The sequence below is a fragment of the Hippopotamus amphibius genome, chromosome 1 (genome assembly GCF_030028045.1).
Source record: "Hippopotamus amphibius kiboko isolate mHipAmp2 chromosome 1, mHipAmp2.hap2, whole genome shotgun sequence".
Classification (NCBI taxonomy): Eukaryota; Metazoa; Chordata; class Mammalia; order Artiodactyla; family Hippopotamidae; genus Hippopotamus; species Hippopotamus amphibius.
In genome coordinates, this window is record NC_080186.1 from 2194872 (window position 1) to 2212387 (window position 17516).

General features: G+C 52.6%; 1 protein-coding gene across 6 annotated transcripts in view; it reads right to left on the reverse strand.

Annotated features, from left to right (window-relative positions):
- CEP104 (centrosomal protein 104) overlaps positions 1 to 17516 on the reverse strand; it is a 47310-nt gene that overhangs the window by 24192 nt on the left and 5602 nt on the right. For 4 of the 6 annotated variants that reach the window (XR_009055593.1, XM_057750605.1, XM_057750577.1 and 1 more), the window contains 10 exons: positions 10265 to 10438; positions 9780 to 9918; positions 8722 to 8784; positions 8340 to 8422; positions 5691 to 5859; positions 5142 to 5297; positions 3997 to 4209; positions 1621 to 1818; positions 939 to 1106; positions 167 to 340 (listed from right to left, as the gene is read on the reverse strand). Coding sequence is in view for 5 of the 6 variants with exons in the window: in XM_057750605.1 (XP_057606588.1) it covers positions 167 to 340; positions 939 to 1106; positions 1621 to 1818; positions 3997 to 4209; positions 5142 to 5297; positions 5691 to 5859; positions 8340 to 8422; positions 8722 to 8784; positions 9780 to 9918; positions 10265 to 10438 (1537 nt within the window). In the remaining variant the exon portion in view is untranslated. The remainder of the gene's footprint in view (positions 1 to 166; positions 341 to 938; positions 1107 to 1620; positions 1819 to 3996; positions 4210 to 5141; positions 5298 to 5690; positions 5860 to 8339; positions 8423 to 8721; positions 8785 to 9779; positions 9919 to 10264; positions 10439 to 17516) is intronic. The other 2 variants (XM_057750587.1, XM_057750596.1) reach the window with 2 other exon arrangements.

Genomic DNA, 17516 nt, shown 5'->3' on the forward strand with positions numbered 1-17516 from the left:
GGCAACATTCACCAAGTTTAAGAGCATGAGGAAAATATGATGGTGAATCACTAAGAATAATCTGTGATGCTCTTGAGTAGACATCTTGTAAGGTACTAAGAAAGTCAAATATTCGTAGTTACACGTTCATTGTTTATGGTTTCCAAGTTCCTGGGGAAGTTCATACCTGAATGAAATTGGAAGCTATAACACGGAGGCGAGCAGAAGAGTCTCCAGTTCTTGTGAGCAAAACAGGAATGGTCCTTTCCACACAGTGAGTTGTTTCAAGCTTTCCCAGTTTATGTTTAGGAATATATTGGGTAATTATCATTTTCAACAATTTCAAAGACGCCTGAAATACCTAAGAAAAAAGTGATAAAAACAGATGAGCCACTCTACCTGAATTCTACCAAAAGGAAACATGAAATTTACTATTAGTGATAAACACAAATGTTACACTGAAAACTACATGCTGTCTGAAGGACTGGAAATGGCCCACTGAACACTGCTCTCCGAACACAGCTCACTGCACACAGAGGGCACATGCTCCTATTCCCACATGAGGCCAAACATCTGACTTTCCTGCTGAACTGCAAGAGTTCCTGTGAATGCAGACGGCAGTGTAACTGTGGGATGTTAATTCCTAAGGCCCTTTCAGAGTCAGTGGTAACTCCCAAGCTCCTCAGGTGTCATGAAGAACAAAAACATAAAGGAACACCTATCAGTCGTGGTGGCCAGGCCTCTGCACACGTGGGACCAGAGGGCACGGCTCACGGGGACAGACCTCAGGCTCCTTAGCGACCACACGCCTTACTCGAGACCTTCATTCCCAGTGACACCATGTGCTAGGTGACAACACTGCTGGGGACCAGCCTGCCTCTCAGGCTACCGTGGCCTCCTGGGGACGTCCCAGCAGCTCGCTGGCAGACGCGGGGCCCGAGGGACGGGCGGGGACTCACCGGGGTCACGATGTCTCGGATGGCTCTCCTGATGAGGAAGATGGCTGCCCTCAGTGTGCTCTTCAGGTCGTCCTTTGGGGTCCCCACTGGTGCGTCCGTCAGCTGTTTAAACAGGGCGAGCAGTGCATCCTCCCGGTGGGACCACATCTTGGAATAGGCGCCGGCCACCTGAGAGGGCAGAAGCCAGCCCCTCAGAGCAGGCGCTCGGCCACATCCCCACCCCAGCAACCCCCGCAGCCCCGGCAGCCCCAGCCTTGGTTTGTCTCAAACCAAGACACAGCTTTTCTAATAACAGGACTTCCACCCACTAGGCATGTGTATCTGGAGAAAGACTCCTCCTGACGAGGAGAATTTAAGTCTGTGTTAAAAGGTGGAACGACCAGAATCTCGTGCCGTCTTTGCTCTGCTGTCCCCTCCCCGGGAGCCGGCGTCGGGCCCCAGCCCGCTCAGCACCACAGAGAGGCCCAGGCTTAGGTGCATGCCTGTCATGAGATCTGAAATCTGAGCTCCTGCCTGTGCTGCTTCTCATGGTGAGAAACTATCAGAGCCTTTTCCATGAACAGTGAGGACAAAGGGCAGTCTCAGCACCGGGACCAGCAAGCCTGGACGCCCTGCGGAGCCGCCCGCCCTGCCCCGTCCTTTGCAGGCTGTTTGAACTGCGTGCATGGGCTTCTCTTCTTACCAAGGCCTCTCCCAGCACGTCCACGGTGGAGCTGGCTTCACGCAAGGCCTTCTCCGTTAGGGGCTCTGGCTCGCCAGTGGAGCCCACCCTGGAAGCCTCGCCCCCGTCCCTGTCCTTCCTCTCTGGCTCTGTGGCCGCCGCCCCGGGCTGCTTGCGGGTCGCGGGAAGGGGCCTCTCATCGTAGGGCAGGGTCTCGAGCTGTGGGAGAACAGGGTGGCTGCAGGGCTCGGCATGGGATCCTCCCCACCTGCTGACCCCGTCTACACCCGTGGGCTGACTGCTCGGGACTTACCTGGTCTGGATGATGGTATTTTGCTAAATATCATTTTCATCAAGTTAGAGTAATTTATACAATAGGGTGTAATTAAAAAAAATTAGATCGGGGCTTCTATTCCTTTCTAAACTCATTACGGACCTAATAAAAAAGCAATGTAGATTCTGCTGCAATTACTATTTACCACTAGCGATTTCAGTTCAACTGACAGCAGATTACTAGAGTAAAAGTTATCACATATTTTTTCTGGCAAGACCTCTAGCATATTCTTAGTCTATTAGTTTACTTCTTAAATAACTATCAAGCCTCGGGACTTCCTAGGTGGCACAGTGGTTAAGAATCTGCCCGCCAATGCAGGGGACATGGCTTTGATCCCTGCCCCAGTAAGGTACCACATGCAGCGAAGCAACTAAGCCCGTGTGCCACAACTATTGAGCTGGTGCTCTAGAGCTCGTGAGCCACAACTACTGAGCCCATGTGCTGCAACTGCTGAAGCCCATGTGCCTAGAGCCTGTGATCTGCAACAAGAGAAGTCACCACAATGAGGAGTCCACGCACCACAATAAAGAGTAGCCTCCTTACCACAACTAGAGAAAGCCCGTGCAGCAACAAAGACCCAAAGCAGCCAATAAAAGATAAATAAATAAATAAGTAAATAAAGCAGAAAACAAAAAAAACAAAAAACCTATCAAGCCTTATTTCTAACAGATCCATTATCCAGCAGCCTTGAACTAACAGATGGCCAAAGCTCCAGGTCCTTAGGCCACCTTTGTCTGCAGAGCCTGCTAGACCTCTGTCCCTTCAGCAGACATTTCCCAGGCTCTGTCCTTGGTGACCCACCTTGAGCACTGGGAAGACAGATTCCCCGCCCTCAACGGGCCTCTTTCTCAGCTGAAGACAGATACACATTAAACATGGAAGCACACAGCCAACTTCCAGGTAATAGAGAAGAGAAAAAGTGATTCTCGAGTCACTTTCTGAGGCAGGCGTCATGGTGACACTGAGCAGACAAGGGGGACCGTTTATTCACACTTAATGCTTGCTGAGACGCTAACTGAGTGTACACCACATGTGAGACTCAGTTTCTCATCTTCTAAAGTGTACTCATAGCTGTAAAGCAAAACACGTCGAGATGAGATGCTAAAAGAGGAGAAACTATTTTTAAATTCAAGTGTTAAACGTAACAATTAAGCTACAGACAGGACGTCACTGGAGGGAGGGAGGAGGGCGGTGCTCACAGACGTGCCCTGGGAGAGCCAGCGGCATGAGAGCGTGGAGGCCACGTGGCAGCTGTGGTTCTCTCCAGCCTTCCCGGGCCTCTGCTGCAGCCAACACTTGCCTGTGCCTGCCTGGCATCCTTCCTCCCCCGCAGGGCCCACTGGCCACACGGCCACACCTGGCAGGGGCTCTGGGGAGGCCCTAACAGGCCGATCGGCACCTCTGTCCTCTCTGGTCCTTGTCACTGCTTCTGAGGTGGCAGGAGACGGAGGCCCTTCTAACCAGGGTAAACCGGGGGACTCCACTCAGAATGCGATGGACGCTGCCCGCAGGCGGCACAACGTACAGACCTGAAGCTGAGGCCACGTGATGGGTCCAGGCCTCCAAGAGGGCATCTCAGAACCACGGGAAACAGGCTCGCAAGACAGGAATCAAACCAACCCTGAAACCCACATGACCTCTTAAATTCCCAGTTATAAACGCCAGTAACCCCCCGTCTGAAGCAGGCTTTCTGTCACCTGCCACACAGGAGGTCCTAACAGGTGCAGTAGCTGTACACGACATGTACTGAGGCTCTACTGAGGTCACTTCAGGTTAGGAACCTGACAAATACTGTCTCATTTATTCGTGGAAACCACCCTGTAAGCAGACGTCTGTTCCTCTTTGCTAAGAGAAAAGTGGACGCTCAGGGAAATGTGTCTCAGCCACTGGCTGACGTTCTGGCCCAAGCATTTCTGGCCCTCTCCTGGATGCAGGGCAGGGAAGAGTGTCACTGGTTTGTACCCTGATACATCCCCTGCCCTGGGAAAGCACCCAGCATGACGTGGGTCCTCACTACAAACGTGTGGAATAAACCACCCACAGCATGAACCTGAGTTACCTACATGGGTCCTGGAAGGAGGGTCTGCGGCGGGAGGCGACCGGTCCACAGCAGGACGCCGAGGAGAAACGTCCGAGGGGTGCGATGACGGCTGCTCCTGAAGGAAAGGGTCTGCAAACCGGTCTTCTGGTTGTGGCAGTGCGAGCACGGGCTGCTGGTGGAGAGGGCTGCCGGAACGGGCCAGGGGCTGGAGGGGCAAGTCCGCAGGCCTTCGCATCTGGGAGAGAAAAGGGCCATTCAGTCCCCAGTGTCACTGCCCCCCCCCCCAGACCCACCCCTGGTTCCCCCAGGGCAGCACTAGTTTGAGACGGCGGGGGGGGGGGGAACCCACATAACGAGGTCCCATAGCTACGTCATGGCCCACGACTGTCCCTGGACGGTGACTGTGTGGGGCACTCAAGTGACACCCACACCAAGACCCCAGCGTGGCATGAGCACCCGTGCGTGGGGCACTGCGGCGGGGAGGCCGCAGGTGGCAGGGAGCACCCAGGCTGGACCCAAGCGGCCTGTGCTGGTCACTCTGTGTCTACAAAGCAGGCCACTTCCTGTCACCCAAGCAAGTGAAACGGGCTCAGTGGTGGTCACGTGCTGGGCCGGCAGCAGGTGCTCTAGGCAGAAGACGGCATCTCAGGCTCCCCGTTCTCACCCCCGTGGATGGGATGGTGAAACTGAGGCACAGAGAGGCCAAGGAACGGGTCCGAGACCACAGAGCTGGGCCAGAGGAGTGGGGCCTGGGCCTGGGCCTGGCAGCGGGTGCCAGAAACTGCACTGCCTGCTGTGCCGTCTGGGCACCGGGCCTGTGTCCCCACCTGGAACGTGGGCTCTGGGCCTGAGACCCGCCCCCACCAGCCTGAGCTGTCAGGGTGCGCCCCTCTCCCTGCGGGCTGCGTGGGCAGGGCTGCCACCAGGAGAGATGCGTGGCCCATCGAGATGCCTTCCCACCCGCCCCGCCCCATCTGCGCCTCTGCAGGTCCTCCTGCAAGAGCGCGTCACGGCCAATCCCACGATGCGGGCACACGGGCTGCAACCACCTATCACGGCTGTTGCCTGAGCTTGACCAAGTCTTCCATTTTGCAAAACGCACACCCACCCCCGTGGAGCCCACAACCCGACCCCCAGGAGCCCCCGGGCCCCCGCCGCGGCACCCACCAGCTCCGCGTCCACCAGCTCGTGCAGCCGCAGCTGCTCGTACACCTGGCCACGGTACCGCTCCATCTGCTGCTTCTTCTCCTTGGCCAGGTCGTAGTCCTCCTTCTCCACGGCGCAGCGCTTCTCCACCTCATACCTGCCCAGGCGCTCCCCGACCTGGAGCACACAGCGTTCTCTTGGTTTCGCAGGTGGACCCACACGCGAGGTGCAAAGACAGTTTTAAAGTAACGCTTGGAGGACTGTGCTGGGGACCACCTCCGTGTCCAGGGGGAGAGGGGACCGGCACGGGGTAAGGAGGGAACAGGCCATCGCCTGCAGAGCTCGGGCCACCTGCGAGCTCACGGCAGCGCTAACATCTTACATCTCCGGCCGCCGCGGACGGCCTGCGCCCCGAGCGGGGCTCTGTGGGAGCATGTGCTCTTGTTCTCCTTCACCACTGACACCCCTGAACCCAGCTAAGCCCCGCAGCCTTCAAAGGCCTGGCCGTTTGTCTGAGCAGGAACCAGGGTAACGACACACAGCCTATCGCGGGTGGAAGAGGAGCAGTACCTTCTGCAAGTCAGCAATGGCTTGTTTTAGCTTCTTGGCGTAGTCGTAACGCTCCCTCTGCACGGCCTCACGCTTCCTTTCATCTAACGTGCGGATAATCTGGGCCACTTCCGGATCTTGATACATATCAAAGGCTAAGTCATCTAGCGGAGAAATATAGTCAGACTTCCTAAAGGAAAGAAAAGGGTATTTTAGAACCAGTTTCAATCTACGTGATGCTGCAGGGGGACGGGGGCCCGCCCTCAGCGCGGAAGACGCGCTGACAGTCTGGAAAGGGCCCCACCCCCACCTGTTTCGGAGCATTTCCTGCTGAGAAAGCAGAGGCTCAGAGAAGTCAGTAACGGGCCTCAGGTCACACAGCAAGTGCAGGTGGGTCTTCCTGACCCTACAGCTTATGCTCTTGACCATGAATTATATGCACTCGGGGCATCTGAGCCTTCAGTGCGTTCATTTACTCATTCACTCGACAGACACCCCGAGTGCAGACCAGGGCAGGAGAGAGCACATGACTCGTCCGGGGAAAACCAAAACCAAGCCAGCCGTGAGCAGGCCCCGACGCTGCACAGGCTGACTCGGTGGCCCAGCTGAGCACGGGGCTGCATTTCACACCACGGCAACGGTCATGGGCGTTAAAGATGGAGAACGGTTACCGCGGGGCCTGCCCCTCAGGGTCCAATGGTGCGATGCCACTGTTCCGTCCTGCAGGTGATCAGAGACACCCATCCCAGAACAAATGACCCACATGCCATCACGTGCAGCATCACCGCTACTCTTTCCTTCCAGTTCTATAGCAGGCAGCAGCTTCCTCCTGGGCCACGTTTACAACCATGCCGCCACTCTAATGACTCAACAGAAGTGTCTGGGGACACGATTCAGAGCCTCCCAACCTGCTGCACCAGGGCAGAAGGACGCCTGCTGCCAGCTTCCACTTGGGTGTCCTCGTACACAGGGAATCTTATTAAAGATATGGTTTGTCATAAAAGTTTGGTTGGTTAACAATAAATTCAAACAGGACAGGGAACCATGTCACCTTTCAAAAGCGGCCAGGCCCCCCTCCCCCACACCCTGGTTCAGGCAGCTGCGGGCACAGCAGCGGGCACGGCGGTCGCGAGCATCTCTGTCCGTCTCAGGGACGACTAAACAGCAGCACGTTTCAGGGCCAAGATCCCTCGATTCTTTCTACCTAAACACACAGCACACTCTCAGGTCTAACTCGCTCTGCACTGAAGTTCCAGGGGTGAAACCAAGACTTCATCACAGTGTAGAAACCCTACGGAGGACGAAAGGGCACTGGCAGGCCTGAGCAGCGCCCACTTGCTGTGAAGCCCCAGGGGTGCCTGTGGACTCAGCCTCGGGTACCGCCCATGACCTTTCAAGACCTGCCTTTACCTCAGGGAAACCCCAGGGGTGAGGCAGGAGGGGAACTGCAGCCTGCCGTCCCCGTGGCTAACTTGACAAAGAACTGACATAAACAGAAACCATGATTCCCCGGAGGGCTTTCACTGGAGATGCGGAACCCCATCAGTGAGCTTGGGGGTCCCTGTTCCCCGAAGGCAGGGCCGGGGGCGGCACCGCCACGCCGCCGAAGGAAGTGGAGACGGCACCCGCTCTTCAGTTCTCCCCCGGGGTGCTTCTCATCCCCACCTTGGCGAGGTGAGGACTCCAGCAGGTGAGGAAGGACCGGGCTGGGGACTGAGGCGGGGCTCGTGCAGGTGGGACGGGTCGCCCTGCACGTGAAACTGTGCGGATGGCACCCACCCCAGCGCGCCATGTTCAGCACCACCCGGTGGCCCCGAGCAACGGCACGGGAACCGACCCCATGTCCAACGCCAGCGGACGAGCCAGCAACTCTGACCATGTGCAGGGGAGCGTGGAACTGCACTGCAGGTCCTGGGCAAACACCAACCGTCTACTGACACCTGAGCATCTTATCTTTCCGCTGCTGGGGAGCTGCCATCAGAGAAAGGGACCTGGGTGTGGTTCCCAGTTCCTTTCTCCTTAGGCCGGGTGCCTGGGGAAGGGGTCCCCCTGCTGCAATAAGCAGCAGGCACGTGACACGGGTGCTGAAGGACCCTGTCCCAGAGGGGCGCCTGGGCACAGAGGGCGCAAAGGGCCGTGCCCTCAGCCTTGCCCTCCACGCCTGACCTGCTGAAGAGGCACCAAGACGGCTAAGTCTGCACAACTGTCTGCGTGAGGTGTGTGGAGAGGAACTTACAGAAACTGACGTGACGTGCTGTTCTCACCCCTTTAAGGAATGAGGTTATAAAGCAGATGTAAGATGAAGTTTGGGGCAACTGATCTGGGTCAATGAATACCTTTGATTCTTACCTATGAACTTCCTGTGCCACTAAGATATCAAAGGAGGGCTGACAGGTCTTTTATCTGAACGCATATGAGGAACTGTCTAGTAATATCGGACATGAGAAATGAAGTCCTCTCTGAAGGGCAGTGAATGCAGATGTGCTAAATGCAACGTCAACCTCAATCTGCAGTGTATTTAAGACAATCCCCTCAGGGGCTTGTTCTGCTCCAGAAGGAATGCAGAGGCCCCAGGTCCACGATCCTTCCTTCGGAGCTGACTCACACGTTCACGATTCCAAGGTAAGTTACAGAAGTTGATCGCCTTGGGCGGGTGGGCGGGGCTCTTACCCAGAACAAGTTCCTTCGAGAGCGAGAGCGGGGTCCTCCGCGTTGTGCGCCAGGTAGTGATCAATCAGCTTCTCTCTAGAGGTCTTTGGGAGAAGGAGTTCTGCTCAGTATCCCAGAGGGAAAAGGAACAACATGAAACAGAGGTGACCTGACATGAAGGTATCCGTCAGGGAGCTGCAATGCTCCTGGGCTCCTGGAGGGACAGCTGCAGTTCTCCAGGAAAAGGAAAGTTTAACACAACAGCTGCGGAAAATCACTGGCTAGCTGTTCACCAGATCATTTCATGAGAATTTTTAGGATGACACTTTTGTGACGAAAATAAATGATCCCCTCTTGTTAGAAATCAATGTCCCGCTTTAGGAATGAAATTTCCCCAACTTACAATACTGCTTTCATCACCGAAATCTGCAGGGTCCCCGATGATGTTTATTGCAACCAAAGCAACCTAAGAAAGAGTTAATCAACAGAAACTAAGTATAAAACGTCTGACAGGACCTAACCCCTTTATAGCAAACTCTGACCCATACTGTCATCAAATGGGATGCTACACGTCGGAACACACTGTCAAGTCTCAGGCTACTGTGGAACTATCAATGATTTTCATAAATCATGTAAGTTAATATTCTGACGCTGAACCAAGTGGCTGTTTTAATGTTTGAAGGATGCTAAAACAGTAACAGCCAAAAAACCTCTAAAGTTTTAATCCAGCCTTATATTGAACCATTCACTCAAGGTTAAGGATGGGGTCATACCTACATGATTGTGGTAAATTAGACCAAGAAATGAAAACCTGCGTTAACAGCTCTGTTTGTCCAAGGCAGCAATTCTCACGTGATGGGGAGGAGCCGCCTTCCCGTACCCCATCCTTGAGAACCACTGCAGCTGAACTAAAAACCAAGGAATTGCTGGAGAATACGCAAGTGGGGTGGAGGAAGGAAAAGGTTCAGCGTCTTCCTGTCAAAATTCGGATCAGGCAACACGACTCTGTCTCAGAACTCTCCCCCAGCTCACGTGCTCGCATAAAAACCCCGCCTCGTTGGAGAGCCTGCACCCCTGCTGGAGGGGTGGGGACTGTTGCAAGCCACATACGTAATCTTAAGTTTTCTAGTAGACAGTAAAGCAGCTTAAAAGAAACAGATAAAGTTGATTTTAACAATATATTTAAAGCTAATATACCCAAAACCTCCTCCTCTCATGGTGTAACTGAGTCTGGGTGACACACGCAGCCCAGGCACTTGGACCAGCCACGGTCCCAGCGTGCATGGCCACATGTGGCCGGGGGCTCCGAATCAGAGAGCACAGCTCCAGAGAGCTTAACATCCTTCCACAGACACCACCTTCAAGGAAGAATCAGAGATGCCTTTGTGAAGGAAGACACACCCCACAAAGCAGAGGGCGGGGGCGGGGGGTGCCATCAAGGGGAGGGCCTGTGTGTCTCACCTGATTGTATACATTGTACTTGTTGGCATGGTTTTGGTGAAAAATCAGCTTCAGAAACTGTCCCACTGCATCCACATACACTGACTTTAGTTCCCGGGCTTTGCAACCTGTCTTTTCATTGTCACAGAGAGAGACGTAGCTGGAAGAGAAAACGCAACTCTGGAATCAGGTTGACGTGCGGACACGCTGCCCTCAGCACCCACTGAGCTCCACGGGTTTCAAGGAAAGTTAGCCTTGGAAGGAAAAAACCTAGGGAAAAAGCCCAGCCGTCAAATTCTAAACAGTATCTTAAGACAAGCTCGGCACCTGGAAGGTAGACTGGATACAATGAAGAGGAGCACGGCTCAGGACGTGCGTGCAGAGGGTGTTCAGACGCAGTGTGATCTCCCCCGCGCACGAGGGCATGGGCCATTCCTTAGTTTCTAATTGCTTTCAGGTAGAATTAGGCTAAGGTCCCCACCATACATGTTGAATTTCATTCTTACCCAAGCCTCCGAAACCGCTCTGCTTGATACGGTGCGAAATACTCAGGCAGGCTCTCACTGACGTAGAACTCGATTTTGCTGGAAATCATATACTGATGAGCAAGCAGCTGTAGTTTTCTTATTCGACATCTCTCCACCATTTGCAGAACAATTTCTTGTGGAAACTGGCAAAATCTGAAAGCAAACACGTTTTTGTTTTTTCCGCAGAACTGCTGTAGAGGGCATCAGGATGCTGGCGCCCACGTACACGTCGAGTCTGGGGGTTCTGACGCCGCAGGGGCCCCGGTGCTGTCCCCGGCCTCCCGGCCTTCCAGCTGCAGCTGGAGCTCGGAGTGAAGGCCCCCCACCGTGAATCATACTTGCAGCAGCTGGTTCGTGGTTTGAGATGAAACCCTAAGTTATCACAAGATAAACACAGATGAGATAAACAAGAGGCTGGACTAGTGCGTCAAAGGATTTTCCACCGGAACCCGTGCATGTGAGGAAACCCCTTGCTTCGCGGAACCCTGCGCAGTGTGGCAGCGATTAGTGCTCCGCCCGTGCTCTCACGCTCGCTCAGCAGCCGGAGAGGCCTGCACCGGTCCGCACTGGAGCCCCTCATTCTGCCCAGAAGGGACCCAGCGCAGCAGAACCCCACCCTGCAGTGCACGGGCGCCGCTGGGGTGGGAGCTCGATGCTCTGGCTGCGGGCAGTGCACGTGGCGAGCCGGCAAGCATGGTGCAAGACAGCGGCACCGAGGGCAGCTAGAGGTGGGAAAGGCCCTCCAGCACTTGCCTCGACGTCCGCGAACGCAGCGGGGACCGGGCCCCTGGCCCGCCTGGCCCCTCTCCTGCCTCCCCGCCAGCAGCCCCACCACCCTCCGCAGAGTCATCAGACAGGGCTCCTCTACGGATGCGCACGTCTGGAAAAACAGACCCTGACTGTTGCCAGGCAGTCCAAGAACTTGCTAGAAATTTTCACCGAACAATTTCAAAAGGTTTTCCTAAGCTGGTTGATTGTAACAAAATTCAGGCTTCGTGCAAACACCTAAAACACCTGCCCGTGAGCACTGTGGCTGACTTGAGATCATCTTTATGGGAACATCTGGTCTTCCTTTGGATGTGGGACCGCCTGGGTTGCTTTAACTCTATGTTCATTAACAGGCTGAACGGGAGCCCTCTTTCACGAAAAGGACCAGGAGGGAATGGGAAACCATGCCCACTCCAGGTGGGGTTAATTTGGTAAATCAGCTCGACTGCACCTTAGACGACTCAACCATGAGGACAACCACTAAAATCCTTAATCTTCAACAAATAGAGCACCTCCCACTCCACCCCCTGAAACAAAAACAAGACACTGCCGGTCTCTGCTATTACTGCAAGAGGCCAGGGCACTGGAGAAAAAGACAGTGAAAGTTTACACACTGCAGGTGCCTTCAGCCTGCTAGGCAACACGTCCAATGTCCCCCTAAGCCCAACGCCAGCCTCTGAAGGGCTACAGGGGTTCTTCCCAACTCTCCCTTTTAATTGGCTTGGAGAACAACCCTTGGATTGGGAACGAACTGCTGTGTCCTTAGGTGACACCAGAGCCACATGCTCAGTATTCAACGCCACTGCTATAAAGCAGCTCCTGCCTTGGAGTGTGAAACAGTTCAAGCAGCGGGGGTGTCTAACGAACCCTAACAAGTCCCCATCTCAGAGCCCGTTCCCTTTCGTTTAGGCCCTTTGAGAAACACACACCCTTTTCTCCTTAGGCTCCTTCATTCTTAGTCAATCATAGGGCAGGGATTTCTTAGGAAAATACCATGCTGGAACTTCTTTCTCCTGAAAGGTGGAAATAGTTCTAGAATTTGACAGTAGTCATCAAAATAGCCAATTGGGTGAACTGAATGACCTTCGATATCTTTTACTTGCTCTGTCTCAGATGCATTAGAGCTGATTTCAAGGACATTAATCATCTGTCACCATTGGATTAGCTGCCACTTTCCTTACGGGCAAAACCTCCAACTGAAATGCACTGAATCCAGTGCTCCTCCTATTAAGATTCAAACATATCCCTTAAAACCTCCCCAGAATTAAGCAACACCTTACAATTAAAGAGGTCCTTCAGGCATCAAGCCCACAACAGGAGACTTCAAAGCCAGGGCCTCACTGTCCCTTGCACGTGTCCCTGTAACACCCTGTTTTGCCTGGAAGAAAACCCAGTGACCGAGGATGGAGGTTTGCCCGGGATCTGCGGGAGAAGTGACACGGTTACCCCCGGCACCTTGTCGTTCCTGACCCCCACACGCGACTAGCACCCGTTCCCCCTGAAAGCTGACCCTCACCGTAAGTGACCTCTGCCCTGCATTCTCCAGCGTCCCCGTTAAGGCTGCCAGTATCTTTTTGCTTTCACTTGGGAAGGACAACAGTACTCCTGGACAGAAATGCTCGAGGGTTTACTGAAAGTCCTTCGTACCTTCCAAACCTTAAAGGCTGATTTGAGCAATACAAGTTTTCTGCAGGCTCTGCTTTATTACAACGTATAGATGGTTTGCTTCTATGCTCTCCTCTAAAACGTCACAGGAAGACAGCATTCACCTGCTAAACCTTTAGCCTTAAAGGGACATAAAGTCTCCAAGAAAAACTGCAGTTTGTTCAGACTCAGGTCAATATTTAGGGCATCTGATCTTAGAATGAAGCTACATTTAGGTCCAGGTAGGCACCACGGTACCCTCAGCTTCCCCAAACCTAAAACTCAGCCCCATTACAAGCTGTCTTGGGCTAGCTGGCTACTATCAAAACTGGATTCCAAATTTCTCTCTTATGGCCCAGCTCCTAACTGTTTTATAAAAAACAACAACCCTGACCCTATTATTTGGGGAGATCAGGATGACATAACCTTTGGAGCCTTAAAGAAAAGTTTAATAAGGGCCCTACCCTTGCACACCCTAAGATCAGCTTCCTTTCTTCCTCTTTGTATGTGAGGAGGAGGGGAACGCCCTTGGAGGACTCACCCCAAAACACAGGGACCATCACCGTCCTGCCGGGTGTTAGAGCCGACAGCCGGACCCTGTGCCACGGGGACAGCCCCCTTGTCTCAGAGCCAGTCCTGACACTACCCTTCCGGTTGAGGCCACCAAAAAAATCATCACGGGATTCCCCCAACCGTCTTTGTACCTCATGCCATAGCAGCTCCCCGAATTCTCATCACGTGCAACACCTTGTGGGCCCTCTGGTTAGATGCTCCTCACATCACTCTTTCTCACTGTCATCACCTCAACCCCGACATTCTTCTCCCCTCCTCCACTGACAAAAACCCTCCGGACTGCTCAATGCTGACGTCACCTTCTGACTCCCTGTACTATTTTACAGGAGATTCCTCTAACCAGTGCAGATTTTTCACGGTTTACTAACAGTTCCTACGTGAAGGATGAAAACGGTAAACACCGTGTGGGGTTGCCGTCGCAACTCCCCTTGAAGGCATCAAGGCCACACCTGTATCTCTGGCTACTTCAGCCCAACAGGTGGAATTATACACCTCACTAGGGCTTGCACTTTAGCCAAGGGTGAAACCACCCACATTTATACCCAGAGCCGGCATGCCTTCAGGGCAGCCCATGACTTTGGGGTGTTTATTTAACTCTGATGGGAACAAAACTAAACATGGCTCTTATGCCCAAAGCTTATTAGATGCCAGCTGCTGTGGCTACGGTCAAGGTCCCTGCGCCTTCCGGACTGGACTCCCTGGAAGCTGAAGGAAACCATCTTGCTGACATTTCCACCGAAAATGCTGCTCTCAAAGCAACCAAGGGCTAAACCTCCGTCCTGGTCCAAAGGGACACCCCCCCATATCCCCCCGATGATAATTTGGAAACACTGACTAGAAATGCCCAACAACTGGCCCCAGAAAAGGAAACACAGTATTGGAAATTGAGTAACTGTTGGCTTGATAAAAAGAGAGAACCCTCCATTCGGGCCAAAAAACAACCTGGTCCTATGAGAAATTCTAAGTCCCCACTGCTGACCCCTGTACGTGCATTACCAGCAAAACGACAGAGCTCCTGAACCCAGACAGATCGGGAAGGACTAACAAGGCTGTGAGAAGCGCCCACCGTGCTTGTCCCACCTGCCCAAACACACTCCGGGGAAACCTGTCTGCACCGCACGGACCTGCTCATGGGCCACGCGCGGCCAGCGGAGAGATTTTACTCAGCTGCTCCCACCGCAGGGATGTAAATGTGTTTTAGCCATGAGTTGTATGTTTTCTCCTGGACTGACGCTTTCCCTTGTAGACAGGCTACTGCCTCTTCTGTGGCTGAGATCCTGTTAGAAAAGATCACCTCTACCTGAGGAACCCCCTTGAACTTCAGCGGCCGAACATTTTGACAGCTCTGTGCTGTCTGGCCGGGTTTACGATGCCTTACCATCCTTAATCCTCAGGGCTCGTCCAACGCATTTATGACATAATCAAGACCCAACCGGCACAATTCGTAGGGACCCTCCAAATGCCTTGGCCACACGCACTGTCCTTGGTCCTTCTAAATCTCAGATCCACCCCTTTAGGAACTCATAAACTCTCCCCCTTGAGACAGTCACAGGATGCCCAATGCACCTGGTCCCCACCTCTTTTGATCCACAGCTGATAAATGGAGATATGTTTCAATACTGTAAGAGCCTTACTGCTTCCGTTGAAAGTAATCATGCTTTAGTAGAGCAATCTTCTCACAGCATGCTCCCGGGAGATGAACACCTTAAGCATCACAGCATGCAACCTGGAGATTTCAACTATTGGAAAAGACACCTCCAGAAGGACTCCCTTTGACCTCACTGGAAAGGCCCCTACCAGGTACTGCTAACCAACCCATGTGCTGCTAAGCTCCAAGGAATACACTCCTGGATTCATGTCACATCTAAAGAAAACACCAAGCCCTGAGTGGACCCGCACACCAACTGGTGACCTGAAAGTAAAGATTTCCAGGAATTGAAGCAGACAACATCTGATGAGGCAGCTTTCCCAAGACGGACCAGGCCCTTATACCCTTTCCTCACTGTTGCTTTTTACCTTATCTTTCTCCCTCTCTACCATGGACAGACAATCTTGCCAAAGAGAGAAACCTCTCTGATTGTTGGATTTGCCACCAGAAACCTTGATCTGTCCATGACAGCAGTGATCCCTTATTCACCATATAAGTAACTTCTCTGGAATCCCAAATGCCACTCTATACCTAAGCTGTCCTGAAGGTCCCTTTTATAAGGTGAGAATACTGAAACCACGTGCCTTCGTTCCCTTAGTTATGAAGAGATCGAGGCGCTAGCATCGTTCAGCTGAGACTCAAGCACCATGTCCTCACATCCTAAACGTAGGGGTGTGACAGCCAGCTGACAGTGGTCTGACTCGCTGGCTGCTCCAGTGTCTTCTGCATGTGTCGTCAAGAGAGCTTAAATTAGGCCAGGGAACGAAGAGCTGGCCGATTCCACAGCCAGATGAGCGGCGGCCCAACAATGATTACTTCACTCACTGGCTAAAGCAGTTCTAGACAAGTGCACAGCCCCCAGTTACCTATCTGCTGAGCAAGGAGGTGCTGGCACAACAGCAAATGCCACCTGTTGCACGTGGACTGATGTCTCGGGAGAGGAGAAATCCAGAAATCCAGCTCCAAAATCAGGGAGCAAGTGCGCTGGCTACAAAAAATTTCCACCTGATATTCCATGGTCTTTTGATTTGTTCAGCTGGCTACCTTCAGGCCTAGGGTCATAGGTCAGAACCATCATACAATTTGGAACTGTCATGTTACCTTAAACTTTGTTTTGCATGATTATTTTTAAGCTTTGCAACTGTTCCTTCAACCTTTGTAGAAATGATAAACATGACAACGTAATGTTGGCTCAGTGCCGTGAGATCTCCAATGTGCACAGCCTTGACAAGAGGTAGACTTCACATCGGAAGGCTTCACAGTCTTCCCTCTCACCTTCCTTGTTACGCAAACGTGGCCTTAAATGGTTTCCTACTGCTATGCACTTTCCCTCTGACTGTGGATGTGACAAACAGGAAAGGTCCTTCCTGACAATGAAGGACAAAAACCACTAAGTGAGGAGAACTTGACTCTTGATCAGTGATACTTCTGGAGAAAGTTCTGATCAAAATGGGGGAAATGTGATAATTAATAAAAGGAAACCTCATTTAAAATGGAGAAGGGGAGCCCTGAAGGGGGAGAAGGGGAGCCCTGAGGCATGTACCTTCCTTCATTCCTGGGCAAGAAGCTGACCTTACTGCCCCAGCAGAAGAAGGAAGATTTTCTCCTTTTCCAGCAACAGCCCAGCCAACGAGACACCGTCACCACCCTGACCCTTGCTTTTCCCCAAAGGGCTTTCATTCACAGCAGCCCCTCCCAACCTCCTTTTCTCTGTAAAGTAAGGTTTCTCTCTCTCCTTTGTTCCCTAGAGTTGCCTATGGTTTCACCATAGTCTGCATGTCCTGAATTGCACGTCCTCTGCTGTTCTGGAATAAGCTCGTTTTGCTGGTAACAGAACTGGCTGTTTTACTTTTAAGGCTGATATTACCTAAAAAGGTATGTTATCTCTTCAAGGTAAACTGACAGCTCTAGATTTCTTTATTGTTTTGGCCGTGCCACGCGCCTTGTGGGATCTCATGTCCCCCACCAGGGATCGAACCCAGGCCCCTGGCAGTGAGAGCACAGAGTCCTACCCAGTGGACCACCAGGGAATTTCCTAGATTTCTTTTTGAATGAAAATGATTTGACAATAAAAAAATTCATGCCTAGAGGCTCTGACCATTGGTGTAAACTTTGTATTCTCTTGGAGAAGTGTGTCTCACGCTCTATGATTTCAGGCTCTATGAATTCCTAGGTCATAGAAGGCACTGGAGAAACTTCCCTTGCACTCTTGTAAAGACCCCCAGGACCACCTCCTGAAACCATGTACAAGCTCTTGTGTCCTTGTCATGTTGCAGCAAAAACAGAAATGAGGTTTTTTCTTTTCTAACAAGCAAGGAAAATAAAGGAACCATGGGCAGGCTATGGGAATAACGTAAACTGGCAAGAGTTAATCAATCCTAGTTTTATTTTAACTGCTACTCACCTGCAGTGTCTGTAACTAGATTCGTCCTTCACAAAGCTGACCTCTGGCAGGGCCTGATTCTCTGTGAATCACATCCTGCACCTGGTGTTTATGTTCCCTGCACCCCCTTGTAGCAAATCACCCCTTGTAGCGAAGGTCACGGCCGATAACCCAGAGATGAATGGACCCAGTTACGGGGCTGCCTGACGCCAGCT